This window comes from Oncorhynchus mykiss, chromosome 9 (assembly GCF_013265735.2).
Source record: "Oncorhynchus mykiss isolate Arlee chromosome 9, USDA_OmykA_1.1, whole genome shotgun sequence".
Taxonomy (NCBI): Eukaryota; Metazoa; Chordata; class Actinopteri; order Salmoniformes; family Salmonidae; genus Oncorhynchus; species Oncorhynchus mykiss.
In genome coordinates, this window is record NC_048573.1 from 62,704,250 (window position 1) to 62,728,148 (window position 23,899).

The 23,899-nt window shown below is 43.2% G+C and overlaps 1 protein-coding gene across 8 annotated transcripts in view; it reads left to right on the top strand.

Moving 5' to 3' along the window:
* LOC110532604 (pleckstrin homology domain-containing family G member 5) overlaps positions 1-23,899 on the top strand; it is a 117,103-nt gene that overhangs the window by 64,450 nt on the left and 28,754 nt on the right. For 7 of the 8 annotated variants that reach the window (XM_021616644.2, XM_036988625.1, XM_021616646.2 and 4 more), the window contains 5 exons: positions 20,569-20,710; positions 21,149-21,248; positions 21,798-21,858; positions 22,275-22,366; positions 22,650-22,786. In XM_021616644.2, the coding sequence (XP_021472319.2) occupies positions 20,569-20,710; positions 21,149-21,248; positions 21,798-21,858; positions 22,275-22,366; positions 22,650-22,786 (532 nt within the window). Of the gene's footprint in view, positions 1-4,777; positions 4,906-20,568; positions 20,711-21,148; positions 21,249-21,797; positions 21,859-22,274; positions 22,367-22,649; positions 22,787-23,899 lie in introns of those variants that run through there. The other variant, XM_021616645.2, reaches the window with a different exon arrangement.

Sequence of the window (23,899 nt, forward strand, 5' to 3'; positions counted from 1 at the left end):
TCAAACACTTTCTCACTCACTCACTGATGGACAAACTTTACTGAATATAAATGCAACATGCTTACATTTCTATGATTTTACTGAGTTACTGTTCATATAAGGAAATCGGTCAATTGAAATGAATTCATTAGACCCTAATCTATGGGTTTCACATGACTGGACAGGAGCCCACCCACAGTAGCCAGGCCCAGCCAATCAAATTGAGTTTTTTTCCCACTAAAGGGCTTTGTTACAGACAGAATTACTCATAAATTTTATCAGCTATCTGGGTGGCTGGTTTCAGAAGAAGCCGGATGTGGAGGTCCTGGACTGGCATGGTTACACGTGGTCTGCAGTTATGAGGCCGGTTGGATGTACTGCCAAATTCTCTAAAATGACGTTGGAGGCGGTTTATGGTAGAGAAATGAACATGACATTTTCTGGCAACAGCTCTGGTGGACATTCCTGCAGTCAGCATGCCAATTGCACGCTCCCTCAATTAGAGACAACTCTGCACATTTTAGAGTGGCCTTTTATTGTCCCCAGCACAAGGTGCAGCTTTGCAATGATATGCTAATGCGATTAGCATGAGGTTGTAAGAAACAAAACATTCCCGAGGACATAGACACATCTGATATTGGCAGAACACTTAAATTCTTGTTAATTTAACTGCACTGTCCAATTTACAGTAGCCATTACAGTGAAATAATACCATGCTATTGTTTGAGAGTGCACAATTTTGAACATGAAAAGTTATAAATTAACTAATGAGACACATCAAATCAAAATCAAATCAAATATATTTATATAGCCCTTTGTACATCAGCTGATATCTCAAAGTGCTGTACAGAAACCCAGCCTAAAACAGCAAGCAATGCAGGTGTAGAAGCACGGTGGCTAGGAAAAACTCCCTAGAAAGGCCAAAACCTAGGAAGAAACCTAGAGAGGAACCAGGCTATGTGAGGTGGCCAGTCCTCTTCTGGCTGTACCGGGTGGAGATTATAACAGAACATGGCCAAGATGTTCAAATGTTCATAAATGACCAGCATGGTCGAATAATAATAAGGCAGAACAGTTGAAACTGGAGCAGCAGCACGGTCAGGTGGACTGGGGACAGCAAGGAGTCATCATGTCAGGTAGTCCTGGGGCATGGTCCTAGGGCTCAGGTCCTCCGAGAGAGAGAAAGAAAGAGAGAAGGAGAGAATTAGAGAACACACACTTAGATTCACACAGGACACCAAATAGGACAGGAGAAGTACTCCAGATATAACAAACTGACCCTAGCCCCCCGACACATAAACTACTGCAGCATAAATACTGGAGGCTGAGACAGGAGGGGTCAGGAGACACTGTGGCCCCATCCGAGGACACCCCCGGACAGGGCCAAACAGGAAGGATATAACCCCACCCACTTTGCCAAAGCACAGCCCCCACACCACTGGAGGGATATCTTCAACCACCAACTTACCATCCTGAGACGAGGCTGAGTATAGTCCACAAAGATCTCCGCATGGCACAACCCAAGGGGGTCGCCAACCCAGACAGGACGACCACATCAGCGAATCCACCCACTCAGGTGATGCACCCCTTCCAGGGACGGCATGAGAGAGGCCCAGTAAGCCAGTGACTCAGCCCCTGTAATAGTGCTAGAGGCAGAGAATCCCAGTGGAAAGAGGGGAACCGGCCAGGCAGAGACAGCAAGGGCGGTTCGTTGCTCCAGAGCCTTTCCGTTCACCTTCCCACTCCTGGGCCAGACTACACTCAATCATACGACCCACTGAAGAGATGAGTCTTCAGTAAAGACTTAAAGGTTGAGACCGAGTTTGCGTCTCTGACATGGGTAGGCAGACCGTTCCATAAAAATGGAGCTCTATAGGAGAAAGCCCTGCCTCCAGCTGTTTGCTTAGAAATTCTAGGGACAATTAGGAGGCCTGCGTCTTGTGACCGTAGCATACGTGTAGGTATGTACGGCAGGACCAAATCAGAGAGATAGGTAGGAGCAAGCCCATGTAATGCTTTGTAGGTTAGCAGTAAAACCTTGAAATCAGCCCTTGCTTTGACAGGAAGCCAGTGTAGAGAGGCTAGCACTGGAGTAATATGATCAAATTTTTGGGTTCTAGTCAGGATTCTAGCAGCTGTATTTAGCACTAACTGAAGTTTATTTAGTGCTTTATCCGGGTAGCCGGAAAGTAGAGCATTGCAGTAGTCTAACCTAGAAGTGACAAAAGCATGGATACATTTTTCTGCATCATTTTTGGACAAAGTTTCTGATTTTTGCAATGTTACGTAGATGGAAAAAAGCTGTCCTTGAAATGGTCTTGATATGTTCTTCAAAAGAGAGATCAGGGTCCAGAGTAACGCCGAGGTCCTTCACAGTTTTATTTGAGACGACTGTACAACCATTAAGATTAATTGTCAGATTCAACAGAAGATCTCTTTGTTTCTTGGGACCTAGAACAAGCATCTCTGTTTTGTCCGAGTTTAAAAGTAGAAAGTTTGCAGCCATCCACTTCCTTATGTCTGAAACACATGCTTCTAGCAAGGGCAATTTTGGGGCTTCACCATGTTTCATTGAAATGTACAGCTGTGTGTCATCCGCATAGCAGTGAAAGTTAACATTATGTTTTCGAATGACATCCCCAAGAGGTAAAATATATAGTGAAAACAATAGTGGTCCCAAAACGGAACCTTGAGGAACACTGAAATGTACAGTTGATTTGTCAGAGGACAAACCATTCACAGAGCCAAACTGATATCTTTCCGACAGATAAGATCTAAACCAGGCCAGAACTTGTCCGTGTAGACCAATTTGGGTTTCCAATCTCTCCAAAAGAATGTGGTGATCGATGGTATCAAAAGCAGCACTAAGGTCTAGGAGCACGAGGACAGATGCAGAGGTTCGGTCCGATGCCATTAAAATGTAATTTACCACCTTCACAAGTGCCGTCTCAGTGCTATGATGGGGTCTAAAACCAGACTGAAGCATTTCGTATACATTGTTTGTCTTCAGGAAGGCAGTAAGTTGCTGCGCAACAGCCTTTTCTAAAATTTTTGAGAGGAATGGAAGATTCGATATAGGCTGATCGTTTTTTATATTTTCTGGGTCAAGGTTTGGCTTTTTCAAGAGAGGCTTTATTACTGCCACTTTTAGTGAGTTTGGTACACATCCGGTGGATAGAGAGCCGTTTATTATGTTCAATGTTTTGTATGTATTATTTTTTTAACAGATTTAACAGTATTGTGTGTTCTACTACATTCCATTCACATTTCCACAAACCTGTTTCCTTTCAAATATTTTGGCCAGGACGCTCGTGAAAGAGATTTTAAAATCTCAATGGCCCTTCCTGGTTAAATAAAGGTTAAATAAAAAATAATAAAAAATAAATTAAAAATGTTACCAAGAATATGCATATCCTTACTTCAGGACCTGAGCTACAGGCAGTTAGATTTGGGTATATCATTTTAGGTGAAAATGGGGAAAAAAAGGGGCTAATTCTTAAAAGGATTAAGATTTTCAGCTTTTTGATATGCCACACCTGTAAGGTTGGATGGGCTATCTTGGCAAAGGAGAAATTTCGCTAAGAGGGATGTCAACAAATTTGTGCACAATTTGAGAGAAATAAGCTTTTCTTGCATATGGAAAATTTCTCGGATCATTTATTTCAGTTCATGAAATGTGGGACCAACACATGTTGTGTTTTTATATTTTTGTTCAGTATAGATTAAGAGAGGAGCTTCTATCCAGGGTGGGACTTTTAATTCTGGTCTGCCTGCCACCAACCTTTAAAAAGCTGGAACTATTTGCCACTTTCCCATTGAAACTTGAATAAACATTTCCCATCACACTTTTTCTCATTGCATTTTTTTTTCATACTGGGGGTGTGTGATTGAGAACATCCTCCCTCTCTCACTTCTCCCACTGTCTGCATTAGTACGGAGGTTCAGTGAAAGCAGGGCTGTTCAATTCTGGTCCTGGAGGGCTGATAAGCTTCTGTTTTTTGTGTTTCTACCTGGTAAATTGCATTCACCTGGTGTCCCAGATCTGAACTTGTTCCTTATTCGACGGAGAGGATGAAAACCAGAATTATTACGGCTCTCCAGGACCAACATTGAACAGCCCTGAGTGTAAGGATCCCAGCATGTGTCGTTATCATCTACCTAGGATTGTGTAGTTTAGGGTTGATCTTACATTTGGTTCACATCTAGGTGTAATGTATAGGGACAGATGGGATATCATACCTGGCTGAGTATAGCCAGAGTGAAGGTGATAAGGGTATTTTGTTCTTCAATGAGAGTGCTAGTGCAATACACCCGCTAGTTCTGTCTTGACTCTTCAGGTAGCATGGGTTGACAAACTTCCTCCAGCTGTTCTATAGTTTTTCTCAGTGTTTTGCCGGGTTTGTTTACGTGTTGTGTGTCTCTGACAATGTTAGCTGCCTGCTGGGGATGATGGCACACATACGCACACGCATACACGCACACAAATCCAGAGTTTAGTGGCCTTTAAGTCTGGTTTTCCTTAGACGTCGGCATATTCCACATCTGGTTCTTACATCAACAAGCCAAGGTCTTCAGCAGCACCAGCCAGTGTCTCCCCTCTCCATTTTCATTATATCAAACCGAAGTGGCTTCCAAATGATCAATTTCCAAGTTGAAAGTGGAACAGCCTGTGTCCAGATCAGCAGTTATCCTAGAGAAAGACCTAATTTGTCTCTAGGAGTTTCCAGCAGCTCCCAAAATCGTTTAGTTTTTTTCTTTCTCACTTCCTCCTTTTTTGGTCATGCACACCGCCTTCCTGCCTGTCTCCTTTCCTTCCCTAAAACTATGGATAGGAAGCCTGTTGCATCATAGTTCAGCGGTGCAGCCTGAGACAACACGAACTCCCGTCTCAGTGCCCTTGACTGAGTGGAGACCGATCAGCTGCTGGTGAGTGGTTATTTTGTTTTCTCATGTTGTCACTTCGATAACACTATGTTTACGTGTAAAATGTCAAATAAACACATTTTGATAGTTCAGTCTGAGGTGAAGCCAACAGAAAATCTGCAGTTTTAGGATTGTGTATTTAAAAATGCCTCAGAGTAGATACAGTACATCATGGTTATAGGGCAAAAGGCTTGACATTACCTTTTAGGGAGAAAAGACTTGACTTCAGGGTGATCTGTGTCTTTTGATATTAAGTACTAGCCTATTTTTCAAGGTGTGGGTGCGCAATCTGTGCATGCATGTGCAGTGTACAGGCAAGGCTCTTCATGTTGCATGTTGAAACACTTTTAGTGGAATGTTTACTTTGTAAAAATAGCTATTTCCTGTGAGGTTCTGTTAGGTGGATGGCCTTGAGGTTATCTCTGTCATAGAACAGACAACTCACAAACTCTTCTGTACAATAACGGACCAAACACAGCTAATCCAATGGACCGTTGCCCATTGGAAAAATAACATGTTTTTTTGGGGAGATGGTCAATTCAGAGATTTTGACACTGCTTACTTGTGCGATTTGGGATATATGTTGGATTGCATTTTTACCAAAGTAAACTTATTTCAGGCCAGTCAGTCTTAAAGGTCCAGTGCAGTCAATTCATTTTTACCCTTTGTTTTATTTATATTTCCACATTGAGGTTGAAATAATACTGTGGAATTGTGAACATGATGATAATGCCCTTTTAGTATAAGAGCGGTTTGAAAAGACCACCAGAAATGTCGGCCTGTTTTGGTGGGATGGAATTGTGGCCTTCCATGGTGACAGCACCATGCGATAAATTGGTAAATAGACCAATAAGAAAGAATTCTAAACCCCTCTGCCAATAAAAGCACATTTTCAGTTTCCCCTTCCAAATTAGACCACTCCCAGACAGTCCTAGCAAAATTCTTGCTTGAGAAATTGCTCTTTGCTAAGGATCTATTTTTGTTTCTTTTTGACCATTTTAATTGTAAACAGTCACAGTAAGGTACTTCATTGTTACCCAGAAATGATTCGATATTGAGATCAAAAAGGCTGCTCTGGACCTATTTTTTTTAAGGCATAAGTCAATCTTTCCACAACAATTATTTATTGAATTATACTTTACAATTCTTCAGACTTTGGAGCTTCCACTTTATACCAATTCCTGTTAATAGCTTTTTTTACTTGCAGAAAATCAAACTTTAATCAACGATATGTCACTGTCAATTACAACCTCCAGAACATTACCAAGGTACATAACAGGGCAGGATCTAGGGACTTCCTATCCCAGAATATATTTTATTACAGAACATACAGTACATTGTCCCAGAACAGTGTTATCTTCAGACATTCCCCGAAAACATGAATGCTTGGGATCTAACCTACATGGCCACACAGCTGCAAGCATGCTTGTGTACCTAGCTATTGGCTTTTGATTCTAGGTGTGATTCAAGTCATATTTTTCCAACAAAACTCCCGCCGTGTTTTCAGTTTGGAACAATATATTCAAAATACTTCTAAATACTTGTAGGTTTGTCATCATTATGAAACTCCATATGGTTTTCCCCCAGTCTGCCTGACAACTCCTCAAATATACATATACACAGATGACAAGTCACAGAGTTTAGTTTGACCAAGGACTTTCCCACTGGTTTGGTACGTGATGTACTGAGCTTTTAGGCCTGTGGCCGTTTTGGTTAAGAGTGTTCAACCCAGCCTGGGAGAAATGCGTCCGGTTGTACGTCAACATTATTTGACTGGATTGGAACTAAAAAGCATAAAGCAGCAGGCATCTTAGTACAACACTAGACACATTCTAATACCTGTGGCATAGGTCTTAGTGACATAAACCAGACACCGAGCAGTCGCTCAGCCTCAGGTGTGGGCTTGGACGGTCAATCTCCTCATTACAAATGAGAAAATAAGCCTGTTCAAGTTTTATGGCTGTATCATCCCATGTGTCACAGAAAAACATGCACACACTGCCTTAGCCTTAATCTCTGACACGTGTTGTGTCAGAGGTTACAAGGCTAAGGCAGAGTGATGCATGTTTTTCTGTAGACATCCATATGTGTTTGAAGGGGACCAAACCAATCCCAAATAAGGGATGGTGAGGGAGGGTGGTTAATAGGAGACAAACATGATAGGGTGGCGTTGGCCTCCTGCATTGGAAAAGCTCTGGCCGGCTTCTGGCACTCTGAGCCCAGCTAGAGGAATGGTCGGATGGCGGGAGAAGAAAGAGAGCGGCGGTACGGTTTTATCCTGCTTCTTCTCAGACGCGTCAAAGTTTATACATAGAATAATACTTTATTCGACCAGGTCCAGTCATGATCTGGGGCTCTGATTTGTCCCTTTGATCTCATCTGCCCCCCCCCCCCCACCCAGGTTTCCACCTACAATATCTACCAACAATAACCAAATGGTGAGACCTACGCTATGTAATCTGTAGGAATTAGGCTATCCCCCAGTCGCGTGCTCAACTCCCAAGAGGGACATCAAAATGAGTTACCAGAAAACTGTACATAGATATAGAGAGATCCTAGATGGCAGACCCAGGAAGTAGTACTTGAAGTCATGTCTTTCTGATGTGAAGCATACTCCCTGGGTATTTATTGCTTAGTATTTGTGTGCCAATCCATCATTCTTAATTCAGAGAAATCATGATTGATACGATAGAGTATTTTTTTTAGCTCTCCATTATTCCACCATGTCTCAGTAGTAATTAGCAGTACGGTAAGTGCTGCTCTCTCAGGCTGAAGCTATATTATTTGTTTAGTGGTGTGGAGAGAAGTCACCCAGGCAGCTTGCCGATGGAGGCAGAGGCTGTTTGAGTGAAGTCTGAACACCAGACCATGACAGACCAGAATAGGAGGGCCTGGGAAGGATTAGAGAGCAGAGAAGACTTCCATGTCTAGGACATCAGCTGTGGAAACAATACATTTCTTCATTCATAATGAATACGTTATGAGTGCTGGGCCTAGTAATGTGTGTGTTTTGTCATTTGTTTGACTGTCTGGATATCTCAGTTTGTGTATATTTGTATCGGTCTGTGTATACTTGCTCCAAAGGAAGAGCAAAAAAGCGAGGCGGAGAGAGGAGTTGCCCAAAGAGGCTCGCTTTGCGTGTTTGAGAGAAAGAGCTTAGCTCATGAATGATTTGAAATTGGTGCTTTTCAGTGAAAGAGTATGAGCCATTATTGTTGTGTACTTTTGTCTGTGTTTGGGATCTGTTTGATTAGTTAGATGGGAGTGAGTCTGAACTTGTGTCTGTCTGAAGTCTGGACCAATGAGTGTCAGTTGAGGGTGTGTGAGTGCACAATTATCTTATTATTTGCACAAGACTACACAAATGAGTCAAACCAATCGTGTTAGTGATTGTGACACCAGACAAACTTCATATATGGTTCAAGCCAGGGGTTTGATTCAGTACGTCTACTTTTAGCCACACAGTTAGCCCCTTACATGTTCAAATGGCTGATGATAAGAAGGCCTAGCTGCTAAGATGGTCTTTAGTCTGGCTCACACAACTCAGTCTTCCTGGCTTTAGAGTCTGGATAGGCTTCTTGATGGTGTAGGCACGATGCTTCAATAATAAAGGGGGCTGTACTTGTTAAATTTTTTTACTGATTTTGGTTCTCCTTTTGTCTTTCTTACTCAAACACCCACATGGACAGCCACACACAGCCCCTAAGCGTCAGCCCCCCTCCAATACAGCTGTTGGATTTTCAAATCCAAACAATGAGAGATCTCAACCCCCCAAGAGAGAGAAATAAATAAACAGTTTGAGAGAAATAATCAAAGCTCAAGACAATGTTTGTGCGAACATTGCACCAACAAACCGACTCCTGTCCAGACCAGTGTGTCACAGCTCTCCCTCACTGTGTACCACGTTAATCGTGTCAACCAGGCTCTGGAATCTCCTCTTAAAGTTTCCAAATCAAAGATGACTAACATGTTAGGGCCTGGTCCTGAAGGAACCCGTATGTGGGGTGATATTAGGGTTTGGAATATTTCACTGAAACACTGTGCACCACACTGTCATCTGACTGCAGCGTTAACAAAGCACACAGTAAATAACTGAAATGAAGGCTTTATTAGAGCACAAGTAGCCATATCCAAATGTCATCATGACTGTTTGGTCTGTGCTCGATGTAGCTAAAACATAATCGTCTATTGTCTTGACTCTGAATGTCATAGCTGTTCACTGATGTGTTGATTCATGCTGCCTGTGATCGTGTGTGTTGTGAGAGCGTGGGAGCTGGCTGCTGGAGACAGACTGTATGTGGATGACAATGGGAAGCAAGGAATTGAATTAGCTCTGGGTGTGGGCACCAACAACGTGTGTGTGTTGTGGTGTGTGTGTAGAGCAGTAGACCAAACACAACGGGTCCTATTAAAAACCTGGGGCGGTGCCTTTTCTCTTTCACAATGTCTCTCCCAATAACAAGTCTCCTACTAATATCACTGTCTGCCAACTCTTTTCCAATGAGCACCACTCCATCTTTCACTCACACACTATGGCATTGCACAGGGGCTCATTGCAACATGTGTGCTGCAAACATGTCCGTTCACTGAAACGATTAACAACAGTGTTGTGCGCACACACACGTCCATTCACTGAAACGATTAACAACAGTGTTGTGCGCACACACACACACACACACACTTGACTTTGCTCATGTGTGATCAGACATGCACTACCTTTCAAAAGTTTGGGGTCACTTAGAAATGTTCTTGTTTTTTGAAAAAGCTTTTTTTTTGCTCATTTAAATAACATCAAATTGATCAGAAATACAGTGTTGACATTGTTAATGTTGTAAATAACTATTGTAGCTGGAAACGGCAGATTGTTTTTGTTTTTTATCTACATAGGCGTACAAAGTTCCCATTTATCAGCAACCATCAATCCTGTTTTCCAATGGCACGTTGTGTTAGCTATTCCAAGTTTATCATTTTAAAACGCTAATTGATCATTAGAAAACCCTTTCGCAATTATGTTAGCACAGCTGAAAACTGCTGTTCTGAAGCAATAAAACTGGCCTCTTTTGGACTAGTTGAGTATCTGGAGCATCAGAATTTGTGGGTTCGATTTACAGGCTCAGAATGGCCAGAAACAAAGACCTTTCTTTTGAAACTCGGTATATTCTTGTTCTGAGACATTAAGGCTATTCCATGTGAGAAAGGAACTAAAGACCTCGTACAACGCTGTGTGCTACTCCCTTCACAGAACAGCACAAACCGGCTCTAATCAGAATAGAAAGAGTGGGGAGGCCCCGGTGTCAACAGTGAAGAGGTGACTCCGGGATGCTGGCCTTCCAGACAGAGTTTCTCTGTCCAGTCTCAACGTCAACAGTGAAGAGGCGACTCCGGGTTGCTGGCCTTCCAGGCAGAGTTTCTCTGTCCAGTATCTGTTGTTTTGCTCATCTTAATCTTTTTTGGGAAGTCGGTTAGGACATGTACTTTGTAATTTTTCCCACAATTGCTTACAGAAAGATAATTTCACTTAAAATTGACTGGATCACAATTTCAGTCGGTCAGAAGTTTCAAAAGAATAGAGGCAAGACCTCAGAACAAAAATTGTAGATCTCCACAAGTCTGGTTCATCCTTGAGAGCCATTTCCAAATGCCTGAAGGTACCACGTTCATCTGTACAAACAATAGTAATTCCAGAACAACAGCAAAGAACCTTGTGAAGATGCTGGAGGAAACGGGTACAGAAGTATCGATATCCACAGTAAAACGAGTCCTATATCTACATAACCTAAAAGGCTGCTCAGAAAGGAAGAAGCCACTGCTCCAAAACCGCCATAAATAAGCCAGACAACGGTTTGCAACTGCACATAGGGACAAAGATCGTACTTTTTTGGAGAAATGTCCTCTGGTCTGATGAAACAAAAATAGAACTGTTTGTCCATAATGACCATCAGGAAAAAGGGGGCTTGCAAGCCGAAGAATACATCCAAACCGTGAAGCACGGGGGTGGCAGCATCATGTTGTGGGGGTGCTTTGATGCAGGAGGAACTGGTGCACTTCACAAAATAGATGGCATTATGAGGTAGGAAAATGATGTTGATATATTGAAGCTACATTTCAAGACATCAGTCAGGAAGTCAAAGCTTGGTCGCAAATGGGTCTTCCAAATGGACATTGACCCCAAGCATACTTCCAAAGTTGTGGCAAAATGGCTTAAGGACAACAAAGTCAAGGTATTGGAGTGGTCATCACAAAGCCCGACCTCAATCCCATAGAAAATGGACAGAACTGAAAAAGCGTGCGAGCAAGGAGGCCTACAAACCTGACTCAGTTACACCAGCTCTGTCAGGAGGATGCACCTTAATTCACCCAACTTATTGTGGGAAGCTTGTGGAAAGCTACCCGAAACGTTTGACCCAAGTTAAACAATTTAAAGGCAATGCTACCGAATACTAATTTCACAAATAATTTTTAGGATTAAATGTCAGTAATTGTGAAACTGAGTTAAAGTGTATTTGGCTAAGGTGTATGTAAACTTCCGACTTCAACTGAACGTGTGTGTATATGTACTGTATGTAATGTGTGTGTGTGTGTGTGTGTAGTTGTTGCCAGTTTTGAGAATGACATAAATATTAATTTTCACAGTCTGCTGCTTCGGTTTGTATGATGGTAATTTGCATATACTCCAGAATGTTATGAATGTGATCAGATGAATTGCAATTCATTGCAAAGTCCCCTTTCACAATGCAAAAGGGGAATCCCCAAAAAAAACATTTCCACTGCTATTTAGCCCTGCCACAAAAGGACCAGCTGACATGTCAGTGATTCTCTCGTTAACACAGGTGTGAGTGTTGACGAGGACAAGGCTGGAAATCACTCTGATTGACTTCGGATTACAGACTGGAAGCTTCAAAAGGAGGGGGGTGCTTAGAATCCATTGTTCTTCCTCTGTCAGACATGGTTACCTGCAAGGAAACACATGCTGTCATCATTGCTTTACACAAAAAGGGCTTCACAGGCAAGGAGATTGCTGCCAGTAAGATTGCACCTGAGTCTTCCATTTATCGGATCATCAAGACCTTCAAGGAGAGCGGTTCAATTGTTGTGAAAAAGGCTTCAGGGCGCCCAAGAAAGTCCAGCAAGCGACAGGACCGTCTCCTCTAGTTGATTCAGCTGCAGGATCGGGGTACCACCAGTACAGAGCTTGCTCAGGAATGGCAGCAGGCAGGTGTGAGTGCATTTGCACGCACAGTGAGGGGAAGACCTTTGGAGGATGGCCTGGTGTCAAAAGGCTTCCGCATACATACACACAAAGAACACAATACCCCATAAAGGCTTCCGCATACATAGATTTGGTTTGCTCCTAGCAGAACTTGGCTATGCGACGTGAACATCTGTGTTCGCATACTCCCTTAAAATACATTTGCTTGTCCCTCTTGAGACGCCATAGCCTGTACACACATCTGTAATAAATGTTGACTTTTTGCAGAGGTCCTAGTCAATTAAGAGAGAGAGACCTGAAAATAGTGCAGTGACGCTCCCCATCCAACCTGACAGATCTTGAGAGGCTCTGCAGAGAAGAATGGGAGAAACTCCCCAAATACAGGTGTTCCAAGCTTGTAGTGTCATAGGTGCTTCAACAAAGTAATGAGTAAAGGGTCTGAATACTTATGTAAATGTTTTTCTGTTTTACATTTTTTATTCATTTGCTGAAATGTCTAACCTTTTTTTGCTTTGCCATTATGGGTTATTGTGTGTTGACTGAGGAAAAACAATAATTGAATCAATTTTAGAGTAAGGCTGTAACGTAACAAAATGTGGAGAAAGTCAAGTGGACTGAATACTGGGAACCATACAGTAATCTTACACACACACACACAGAGAGGTTGAGATGGAGGTTATATAAGAGTTAGGTGTGCTCTAGCAGGACAGGCTGTTCAGATTAAAGCCAGTCAGTCGGGGGAGGGGGTTTGTGTCTGATCCAGTGCTGTTGGCAGCATGGTCTTGCATTTTTATCAGTATTTTCTTAATGGGGATGGAGGGGCATCAAACCTTATTATGCTGATCATACTGCCTAACAAACCGTTGTGTGTCACCTCAAGAGGCTCCAGTCCAGTCATCTCGATGTGAGACAGCTGTAGTCAGTGAGAGGAAATCTAACTCCTTTCATTCAATATAGGTCTAGCTCTTCCGCTGAAGGGTCACAAGTTGGAACGTGGGACGTTTGTGTTCACGTGATTGTGTGTCTAGGCTACTGCGGGTGTGGTAGTGTGTGATGGCGCCTTGGTCATGTGTGGTATGCGTTGAAACAAGTGTGCGTAAGCAGGTGCCACGTGGTAGTGAATGTATTAAGCTTGAGTGAGGGGCGCAGAGGGGCCGTGTGTGTTCACAGCTGCCCGGGGGGCTCCGGATGTGAGTGGTGTGTGTCGCTCAGGCCACGGTAGCTGTTCTTTCTCTAAACCCACCACTAATTCTCTTGACGTGAGAGTGCACGTCTGGACACACGCACAGAGCACACATACTCAAACACGACATACACAAACCAGTGGAGGCTTCTCAGAGGAGGAAGGGGAAGACAATCCTCAGTGAATTTCAGAAAAATTGTAATTAAAAAAAAAAAACATTTCAGGGCCTCCCGGGTGGCGCAGTGGTTAAGAGCACTGTACTGCAGTGCCAGCTGTGCCATCAGAGACTCTGGGTTTGCGGTGTTTCCTCCGACACATTGGTGCGGCTGGCTTCCGGGTTGGATGCGCGCTGCGTAAAGAAGCAGTGCGGCTTGGTTGGGTTGTGTATCGGAGGACGCATGACTTTCAACCTTCGTCTCTCCCGAGCCCGTACGGGAGTTGTAGCGATGAGACAAGATAGTAGCTACTACAACAATTGGATACCACGAAATTGGGGAGAAAAAGGGGTAAAAATTCAACAAACCAAAAATATATATATATATTTCAAACATTATCCTTTTACATAAAACTGTACTAAATATACTCACGTCACCAAATAATTGATTAAAACACACTGTTTTGCAATGAAGGTCTACAGTAGCCTCAACAGCACTCGGTAGGGAGGCACCATGGTGTAGCCGGAGGACCGCTAGCTTCCGTCCTCTGGGTACATTTGATTTATTTACAAAACCTAGGAGACACATGGTTCTCACCCCTTTCCATAGACTTACTCAGTAATTATGACAACTTTTGGAAGACATCCTACAACCTATCAGAGCTCTTGCATCATGAACTGACATTTTTTCCACCCAGTCAAAGGATCAGATAATGAATCTAGTACTGAAAACATAAGCTACAGCTAACTAGCACTGTAGTACATTAAATGTGGTGAGTAGTTGTCTCAAAGAGAGAGAAAGGCAATAGTTGAACAAATTCATTTCTTCAAAAGTTAAGGAGAAGCAAAAGATTTCTCAACCAAAAAAAGTTTAACATACTTAAACTAGCTAGCTGCATCTGCTAACTAACTTACTCAGAGGGATGCTATGACTATTCAACACAACACTGGAACTCTTCCAAGTCAAAGTAATCTACCAGAAGATGGTTAGGCCTATCATTAGCATCAATATTTTTTTTTCCTATTCCTTAATTGTTTGAAACCTGGACTTCATATTGTGAGGCATGTCTTAGGCCTTACTTAAAAGTAGCATAAAGCCAAAATCCCACCACAGAAACGTGGAGGCAATTATTTGTATAAAATCTTACTCGTATGCTTTCTCCTGTTCTATTGATTAACTTTCAATTGTCTAGCAGTCAAAGGCATTATCGTAGTCAAAATAGCAACCCATGATAGTTGTTGCATATTTAAATCCTCCCCTATTTCTAACGGATATTTCTGTCCACTGTTGCCAACTAATTTTCAGGGGAAGTTACTAGAGGCAGGTCGATTTGATGATAAATGACGTGATGTCATTGCGTGATGACGTCATTACGTAATGTAAAACTGCGTCATTACGTAGAAAACACAATAACGTTACTTAAATTGACTGGTCATCTCAGTGTAAAAAATATAATTTTACATTTGTTAGTTTAGATTTGTTTGTTTATCACATTTTTATTTGTAAAAGTAATTTCAACACACTTTTTATGATCAGATATTTTTTTAAACAACACATTGAATTATTATTGAACAATTACACATTATTGAACAATTACATTTGATTTTCTTTTTAACTAGTAAACCTACACATTCTGATCAATTATAGTTTTAAGCATTGGTAGTTAACATGCTACCTAACTGATCAACAATTATAAGTACAAGCTAATAACAAGGTATATATGCTATCTTATTGAACAAGCAACTTAACTCAAATAATGTGCTGCTTGGCTGGCTAGCTGATCAATGGTTTCCTCCAGATACTGCCACTAGAGAAGAGGATGGAGTGGCCTTTAACCTGTATGCTGCTGTGGTGCCAAGCTGCTATCGAACTTCACTTGGTAATTTATGCTGGTAACAGGTATCACCAGCCAGCTTTAGTCCATACTGCACCAGGAGTATGGAGTTGAGTGTGCAGTGACTTTGTATTTCTTAACTTTGACTTACCACACTTATTTGGCTGAACAGCAATTCAACCTCCGCATTTGAGTGTGGCAAGGAGAGGGCATTGAGTGCAGCTTTGCACAGTTCTTCAGGTGGATTTAACCCGGAAGAGTGTTTGTAGTTAGTCAATTCACTCCAAAACTCAACTCTATTTTTAGTTGAGTCCCACCTAAACAGATGGATGTTTCTCTATTGGGAAACAATTTAATCATTTGTTTGGGGCTGGTACCCCAGTAGCTCAGCTACTTTGATAATTTCAGTGGTGCCTTTATTGTGCTTTAGCCATGTTCAGTGTTAAGGAAACGCTATGTTTCACAAGGCTTCTAGGTTGTCTGGGGGCCTTTGTTGCAGCTCCTTGCTTAAAGCAACAATGTAGTTGATGATGCACTGTCTCCGAATGACCTTTTTCGTCCTCTGGTGCAAGACTGAGTTGGTACACCATGCTCTCGAAAAAGCACTCAAGATAAGGTGATGGACTGAGATGTCCATCAATGGTATCCTTTAGGACATTCATTTTTGCCGTAGGATTGACTACTCTGCTGCAAATTGATGTTGAGGTGTACCAGATTGTCCAAAAGCTTGACAGGATCTGTCTGTTCTCCCTCAAATGACTGCAAGCTGTATGTCGGACAGGGTTGATTTCCAGAATGTCAGGTAGACATAGTTGGTCTTGTACATGACATGGAGCACATCCGCCATGTAGCAATGCTCACTGGCCTTGGTCAATTCAAAGTGGAGTTTCAGTTCTTCCCACTGGCTCAATTTACAAGTTACAGCGGGCTCATCGATAGTCAACCTGTGGCACACACTTTGGGGATCTGCAGGGTTTTCTGGCCACAATTAATGATGGCATAAACTGCTTTGTATGCCTTGTGCCATTTTGGGGAAATTGAAAACCAGTTGTAGGTTTCTCTGATTAAGTACTCAACACTCCTAGGGATGGTTTATTTGAATGCTGCACTGACAGCCAATTGTAAAGACTGGCACACATAGCGGATGAGTGTCAAATTGGGCAATGCACATTCTTCCTTTAAAATCTTGTGCACCCCAGTCATCACGGACGCATTATCAGTGCCAATACCCCGAAGATTATCTTTAAGGTTACACTTCTCAAGAAACTCAACTACCGCCTTTGCTATTGATCTGGCATCGCCCCCCTTCAATTCAACCAGCCCGAGAAATGTGGACACCACTTTTTTTTTTACCACTGAAATACCGAATCACCACACCCAGGTATTTCGAGACACTGACATCAGTGAACTCATCCAAAAGGAGACTGAACTTCTCATCCCCCACATGTGATGTTACCCTTTTGTGAAAATAAGGAGCCAGTACTCCCCTAATTATTTCTGTGCACTTGGTGCGCTGCATTTGGAAGTTTGTTGCTGCCACAGAATCTGAAAAGGCAGCTTTGCAAGCCATACCTAAATTGTCCCATGCTAGCAGCGAACAATGCTCCACAATGACAATTGCCATAGTAGCTTCTGCGATTTTGCAGTTATCCACTTTCTTAACCAACTGTGGTAATGTAGACTGCGTTGTGGGGTTGTACGGTTTTGATTTATTTGTATGCTTTGCTGTAGCACAATGTTTTTTGATGTCATACATTGTTGCAAGCATATCTGATTTGCAGTAAGCACAGTATGCCCAACAATCATCCCCAATTACTGGCTTCAGCCAACATTTAAATTCAGGTACAGACTCCCACTCTTTTCTGTACTTCTGGCTGTACAGTTTTGATTGAGACATGTTGATTGATGTTGTAAGTTCTGTTCAAGATCAAACATTCGTGACCAACTATATTCATTGGGTTTGTCTCGCTGAACGCATACTACTGCTGCTGCAGTCACCCAACAATGATTTGCAATTTGCTGATATTGTTGCTGCCTGTGCACGAGCTGAGCGCCTGTAAATAAAATGGTAATAGAACATTCATGATTTCTTTGACAAAGCCTCTGAGTATGTTCATATTTAGTCAGTTTTGTCTTTAAAAGGAAACTCTCAGACAGGTTTTGGGAATAGTATCACAGTTCTCCTCATCCCAGATCCAACAGGCTCATTTTTGTTGGCTCGGCCAAGCAACAGATATTTTCAGCAGCTTTAGTCCTGAAAGGAATGCAGCCAGCTGCCTGGACACCCAGCCCATGGTTGTCTTTTTGGCTACCTTTCTGAGCCTGTAGTTGTCTAAATATGCCATCTTATTTTACCTGTCTAAACCCACACAAACGCAGACATACAGTATCTTCTGAGCGGAGGTTCATTGTTATTTCGAGGAGACACATTTGAAAGCAGTACTCTTTTGATTTCTGACATGCTTGTGTTGTTACTTAGCACAATGCTATCTATGTACACTGAACAAAAATATAAACCCATCATGTAAAGTGTTGGTCCCATGTTTCATGAGCTGAAATAAAAAATCCCTGAAATGTTCCATATGCACAAAAAGCTTATTTATCTCTGTTGTGCAATAATGTATTTACATCCCCGCTCGTGAGCATTTCTCCTTTGCCAAGATAATCCATCCACCTGTCAGGTGTCACATATCAAGAAGCTGATTAAACAGCATGGTCATTACACAGCTGCACCTTGTGCTGGGGACAATAAAGGGCCACTTTAAAATGTGCAGATTTGTCCCACAACACAATGCCACAGATGTCTCAAGTTTTGAGGGAGCATTCAATTGTCATGCTGACTGCCTGAATGTCTACCAGAGTTGTTGCCAGAGAATGGAATGTTCATTTCTCTACCATAAGCTGCATCCAACATGGTTTTAGAGAATTTGGCAGTATGTCCAACTGGCCTCAAAACAGCAGGCCACCTGTAATCAGCCAGCCCAGAACCTCCACATCCGGCTTCTTCACATGTGGGATCATCGGGGAGGGGGTGGGGGGGGGATCATTTCGGGAGTGGGATCATCTGGGGAGTGGAGGCCATAGATTAGGGCCTTATGAATTTATTTAAATTGACTGATTTCCTTATATGAACGTCTATGAACTATAACTCAATTGTTTCATGTTGTATTTATATTTTTGTTCAGTATGTTTTATTTACAGAGAGAAAGAGAGAGCAGAAGAAATATTCCGACCAAACTTGATTAATATACCACCATAACAATGTTTATGATGAATGGAACAAGGCCTTTTAAGTTGCATTTGAAACTCCCATCCAACAGCCAGAGACATGCTCCGTCTAAAAATATGAAAGCACACTTAACTTAATTGTGCCTATTACAGTTAACAAGGGCCATTCTCTGGGTGTTGACTAGAGGTCCTAAGGAAGGGAAGGGAGGAGCATCGGAGAGGCGAGGACTCTGTCTGACTGGCAGACTGAGAGCTGAAAGAGGCCCCTGGTTTAATCTCCACCCTGCCTGCCTGTCTGCCTGCCGAGGGAGCGTCAGATGGCTCTGACAGAGAGACCAGCCCAGCTCACTGAGCCCAGGCAACAATTAGAGCTCCAGATTAAGGGGGCTTTGGACTACTGAAAGCTGTTCATATTCTCTTCCTTCTTCTTATGGGTCCTCTCTATACTGGGATTCCTTCCTCCCCCCAGCTTAATGGCACTGGCAAGAACATATCTACGTTTTGTGGATAGCTTGAGTAGACATCCTGCATGTTTGTCATGTATTTGATATCTGTGTATGGAACACTGCCTACAGGTGTATTTATTGACTTGTTAACATAGTAAGAACATGGTTCAACCTGAGTGACTGGGAACTTGTGGGAAAACACTTGTGTTGTTTTTCTTGTGTGTACTGTATTTGTGCCTGCTTACTTGCAGCCCCCACTACACGCGCGTGCGCACACCTCCAGTCCCAAGCAGAGCACACGGAGACAATGACAGGAAATACATTAGCAGGACTTCCATTGTATCTCCCCATACGTCCTCATTTCCTGTATAGGAGTCATAGCGGGTAGTGGTGGTGCTGGAGAGGGGTAACTCCTGCGGCTCTCCTCATCTCCCTGGGCCAAGGAGGCCACCCCTTGGAGGTGCTAGAGGAGGGGGAGATCTGTCTGTCTGTCTGTCTGGCTCCAGGCAGAGGGGGCCTAATCCAGCTAATTTCTGGTGCATGTCTGGCTGCTTGTATGGCTGGCTGTGTGGTTGACTGGCTGGCTTGCTGGCTGGCTGGCTTACTGACTGGCTGTCTCTCAAGCTCTAGTCACAAGACCTCTGTGTACTTCGACATTGAACTTTGTCTGCTGCTTCTATCCCCTGTAATGGTGTAAACAATGGCTTGGGGACTACGTGGCTGTCTATCCTGCCATCAGGTAGGATGGTAGCATTATACTGTGACCTGCCATCAGGTAGGTGTGTAGCATTATACTGTGACCTTATACTGTGACCTGTCTCTTATCTCAGCCAGACCACTGCCCTGGCTGTGTGTTGATGGATGTGTGGAGCTTTATACTGTGACCTGTCTCTCTGTAGGCCTACCTAACCTCCCCAGGGCTCCAGGCTAACCCTTACCCTACCTAACCTCTTCCTCATTTCAGATTGTCAATGACGTGTACGCAGAGGTACTTGAAGCTTTTCACCTTCTCCACTGCCTTCTCCACTGCATCCCTCTGCTGTCTCCTAATGTTCACAATCAGCTCCTTTTTGTTTTGTTGACACGGGAGAGGTTGTTTTCCTGGCACAACTCCACCAGTGCCCTTACCTGCTCCCTGTAGTCTCGTCATTGTTGGTAATCAGGCTTACCACTTTTGTTGTCTGCGAACTTGATTATTGAGTTTGAGGTGTGCGTGGCCATGCAGTCATGGGTGAACAGGGCTGTAGAGAGGGATGAGCACATACCCTTGTGGGGCCCCTGTGTTGAGGATCAGCGTAGTGGTGTTGCCTACCTTCACCACCTGGGGGCGACATGTCAGGAAGTCCAGGACCCAATTGCAGAGGGTGGTGTTCAGACCAAGGGCCCGAGCTTAATGATGAGCTTAGAGGGAACTATGGTGTTGAATGCTGAGCTGTAGTCAATGAACAGCAGTGTGATGGCGATTGCGTCATCTGTGGATCTGTTGGGGCGGTTTGCAACTTACAGTGGGTTGTGTCTGGTTCGCGAGACTACTCTGTACCTGAGCCCGACTACTGACCAGGTAGATTGGTACATCCGCTGTACTGACCCTCACACCCATCTCTCCCCAGGTGTGCCACCACTCGGACTGCCAGGACCTGAACAACAAGAGCCCACTTAATTTGTGTGAGTCATGTGACTCCCGCTGCCACCTGGAAGACACAGACAACATGCACTTTGACCGACACCCCCGCTTTGACCTGCAACCCCAAGGTACACCACATTTCCAATTCACACATGCGTATTAATACACACTTGTACATGTGTGAAATGGAACAAATAATGTGTAAGCACCCACCAAATTATTATTATTATTATTATTATATGCATGAAAAGTAACACTAGCACATCTTCCTGTTCCACCACTGACTTCCCTCCACCTGTGATTTTTATTTTAAACTGGTGTTCATAACCTTAAGATATGAGACTGTCTGTCATGCAATTATAGATTCTAGGCTCATTGAACTGTTAGTCGTGACAGCTAGACTGACTCATTCTTTCTGCGTCATCCATCGTGACTGTCTTACACATTTAGAAGAGTTGATCAACTTTTGTCATGCTACATTAAACTGGAAGTACCTGTGTTATTAAGGAAAGTGTTATAAAATAATATTATTAATGATCTAATATTCTGTGTAACCCCCGTGTAAGGTTCCATCCTGGCCCGGAATGTGTCGACGCGCTCCTGTCCCCCCCCCACCAGCCCCCCCTCTGACCTGGAGGAGGAGGATGAAGGGGCCAACAACCAAGGGTATGTCAATCCTCGTTATGCGAAAATGTATTACATCTGTCTGTCTGCATGGCGCTTGTCACTTCGATTTAAAATACAAAATGTAAACTAGATCAGCGAGGAGTGTCCTCTTTGACTGCACTGCTCTATTTATATACAATAGTTGTAGTTATGCTTCAGTTAGTGTTGACCTGTTGTTCCATAGGTCAGGGATCATCAGCTAGATTCAGCCACGGGATGATATTTTCTTGAGCGGATGGTCAGGGGGCCGGAACATGTTTACAAAACATTTGTAGACTATAATTTACTTCAGGAAGCCCAAACAGATATAATGTTTGACTAAAGCATAATCATTTCAAACCTTGCTTACATTTGTATACGTTCACATATATCTATATTTTATACCTGGGAGTACTTTAGAACTTGATTTCCAAAATGAAAATCCCTTGGAGCTGATTTGCTGAGAGGAACTAGTGGGACAAATTTGGCCCGAGGGCCACCAGTTAGTTGGTGAGACCTGCCATAGATGTTCAATTACACTATGTGCATAGGATATTATTTTTATTTCAGGGAGCGTAAAACTGGGGGTCTGAAGTTGGTGAAGAAGAAACCACGGCGACGGCACACAGATGTGAGTATTGATACAGCCAGGTAGGGGTGTGACACACATGCCCCTTAAGAAACCACATCTCTTCACCTTAGTTCCTAATAGTATTGGGACAAGTCTATGTTGGTTAGGACATACCTGTCTTATTGTATGTGGTGGAAAGTTAGATTGTATGATGATCACAGTGCCAACATGGCTACAGGCTTCAAGCTGTTAAGTTATACCACTGAAAATGGCAGCCATTATCAGCAGAGGCCAGGGACCCAGGTTAGGGAGTGATATATAATGGTGTCCAATGGTCCATCCCTGAGTGTTCCTGGCCAGTCAGTCTGCCTGGTAAAGTGCCTCCCTGTGGATCTAATGAGAGAGAAATCACTATAGGAGCTCTGGCCTTCTCAGTTTTACAGCCATTATCTTCTACTGTCTGTCGCCCCCTGCAGGACCCCAGAAAGGAGTGCTTCAGCCTCAAGTTTGATCTGAACGTGGACATTGACACAGAGATCGTCCCCGCTGTGAAAAAGAAGACCCTGAGGTGAGTTAGAAGAATTGGTAGTGGGCTGAATAAATAGGGATGATTGTGACCGATTTCTGTCTTTTTCTATTTAAGGTCTGGTCTGAGTTTGTCCAAGGCATGGGACAAAGTCATAGTATATAATAATGTTCCATTTGATTATTTGGATAGGACCCACTGCATTAGTGTTGCATAAACATATGGTGTGAATGGTCTCTGTTGACTCTGTCCTGTGCTTACATAACTGTATTGGGTGTTCTGTGTTAATTCTGTTCCCTCTGTCCTGTGTGTTCCACTATTCCAGGGAGGTGCTGGGCCCTGTGTTTGAACGAAAAGGTATTGAGTTATCCCGGGTAGATCTGTTCCTAGACCAGTCCAACACTCCGCTGTCCCTCAACTTTGAGGCCTACCGCTTCGGGGGCCACTATCTCAAGGTCAAAGGTAAGAGTCAACTGCATCAGAGGACCAGTCAGAACATTTTCCTCAAGCTTCACAATTAATAGAATAAAATAACTCTGTGGAAGTATGGGTGTTTTTAATTCTAACTTTTGATTACTGCCCTGCACTGAAAACTACATTTTAAGGGTTGACAAAATATGAAACAAACACCAATCTAATGACTTTGCATTTATTATAGAGTATTTGGCTCCTCTTTGTACCCCCTAGCATAAAAAAATCAGCTTTTGCTTTGTCAGAGTAGAAAAGCATGCACACTTTACACATTTGTTTTGGGATCTACCCCTGTAAACGTAATTTACCTGGTAAGGCACGAGTAGAAAAGGAGTCTGATTTCATACAATTACCTTTTCATTCACTTTCCCTCTCCACGACGCCTCTCCTTGATTTACCTTTGCCCTTTTTCAAAAGGAAGTGAGAGAGGACACGTGAGTTGAGCAAATCCAATTGAGAAAAGGCCTATATCTGTAGCAGCAGCCTTTGGATCAAAGACCCATACACGGGTTAGATGCCCCGCCCCCCTTTCGGAAAAGCTGACCACGACTCCATTTTGTTGATCCCTGCCTACAGACAGAAACTAAAACAAGAGGCTCCCACGCTGAGGTCTGTCCAACGCTGGTCCGACCAAGCTGACTCCACACTCCAAGACTGCTTCCATCACGTGGACTGGGAGATGTTTCGTATTGCGTCAGATAACAACATTGACGAATACGCTGATTCGGTGTGCGAGTTCATTAGAACGTGCGTTGAAGATGTCGTTCCCATAGCAACGATTAAAACATTCCCTAACCAGAAACCGTGGATTGATGGCAGCATTCGTGTGAAACTGAAAGCGCGAACCACTGCTTTTAATCAGGGCAAGGTGTCTGGTAACATGACCGAATACAAACAGTGCAGCTATTCCCTCCGCAAGGCTATCAAACAAGCTAAGCGCCAGTACAGAGACAAAGTAGAATCTCAATTCAACGGCTCAGACACAAGAGGCATGTGGCAGGGTCTACAGTCAATCACGGACTACAGGAAGAAATCCAGCCCAGTCACGGACCAGGATGTCTTGCTCCCAGGCAGACTAAATAACTTTTTTGCCCGCTTTGAGGA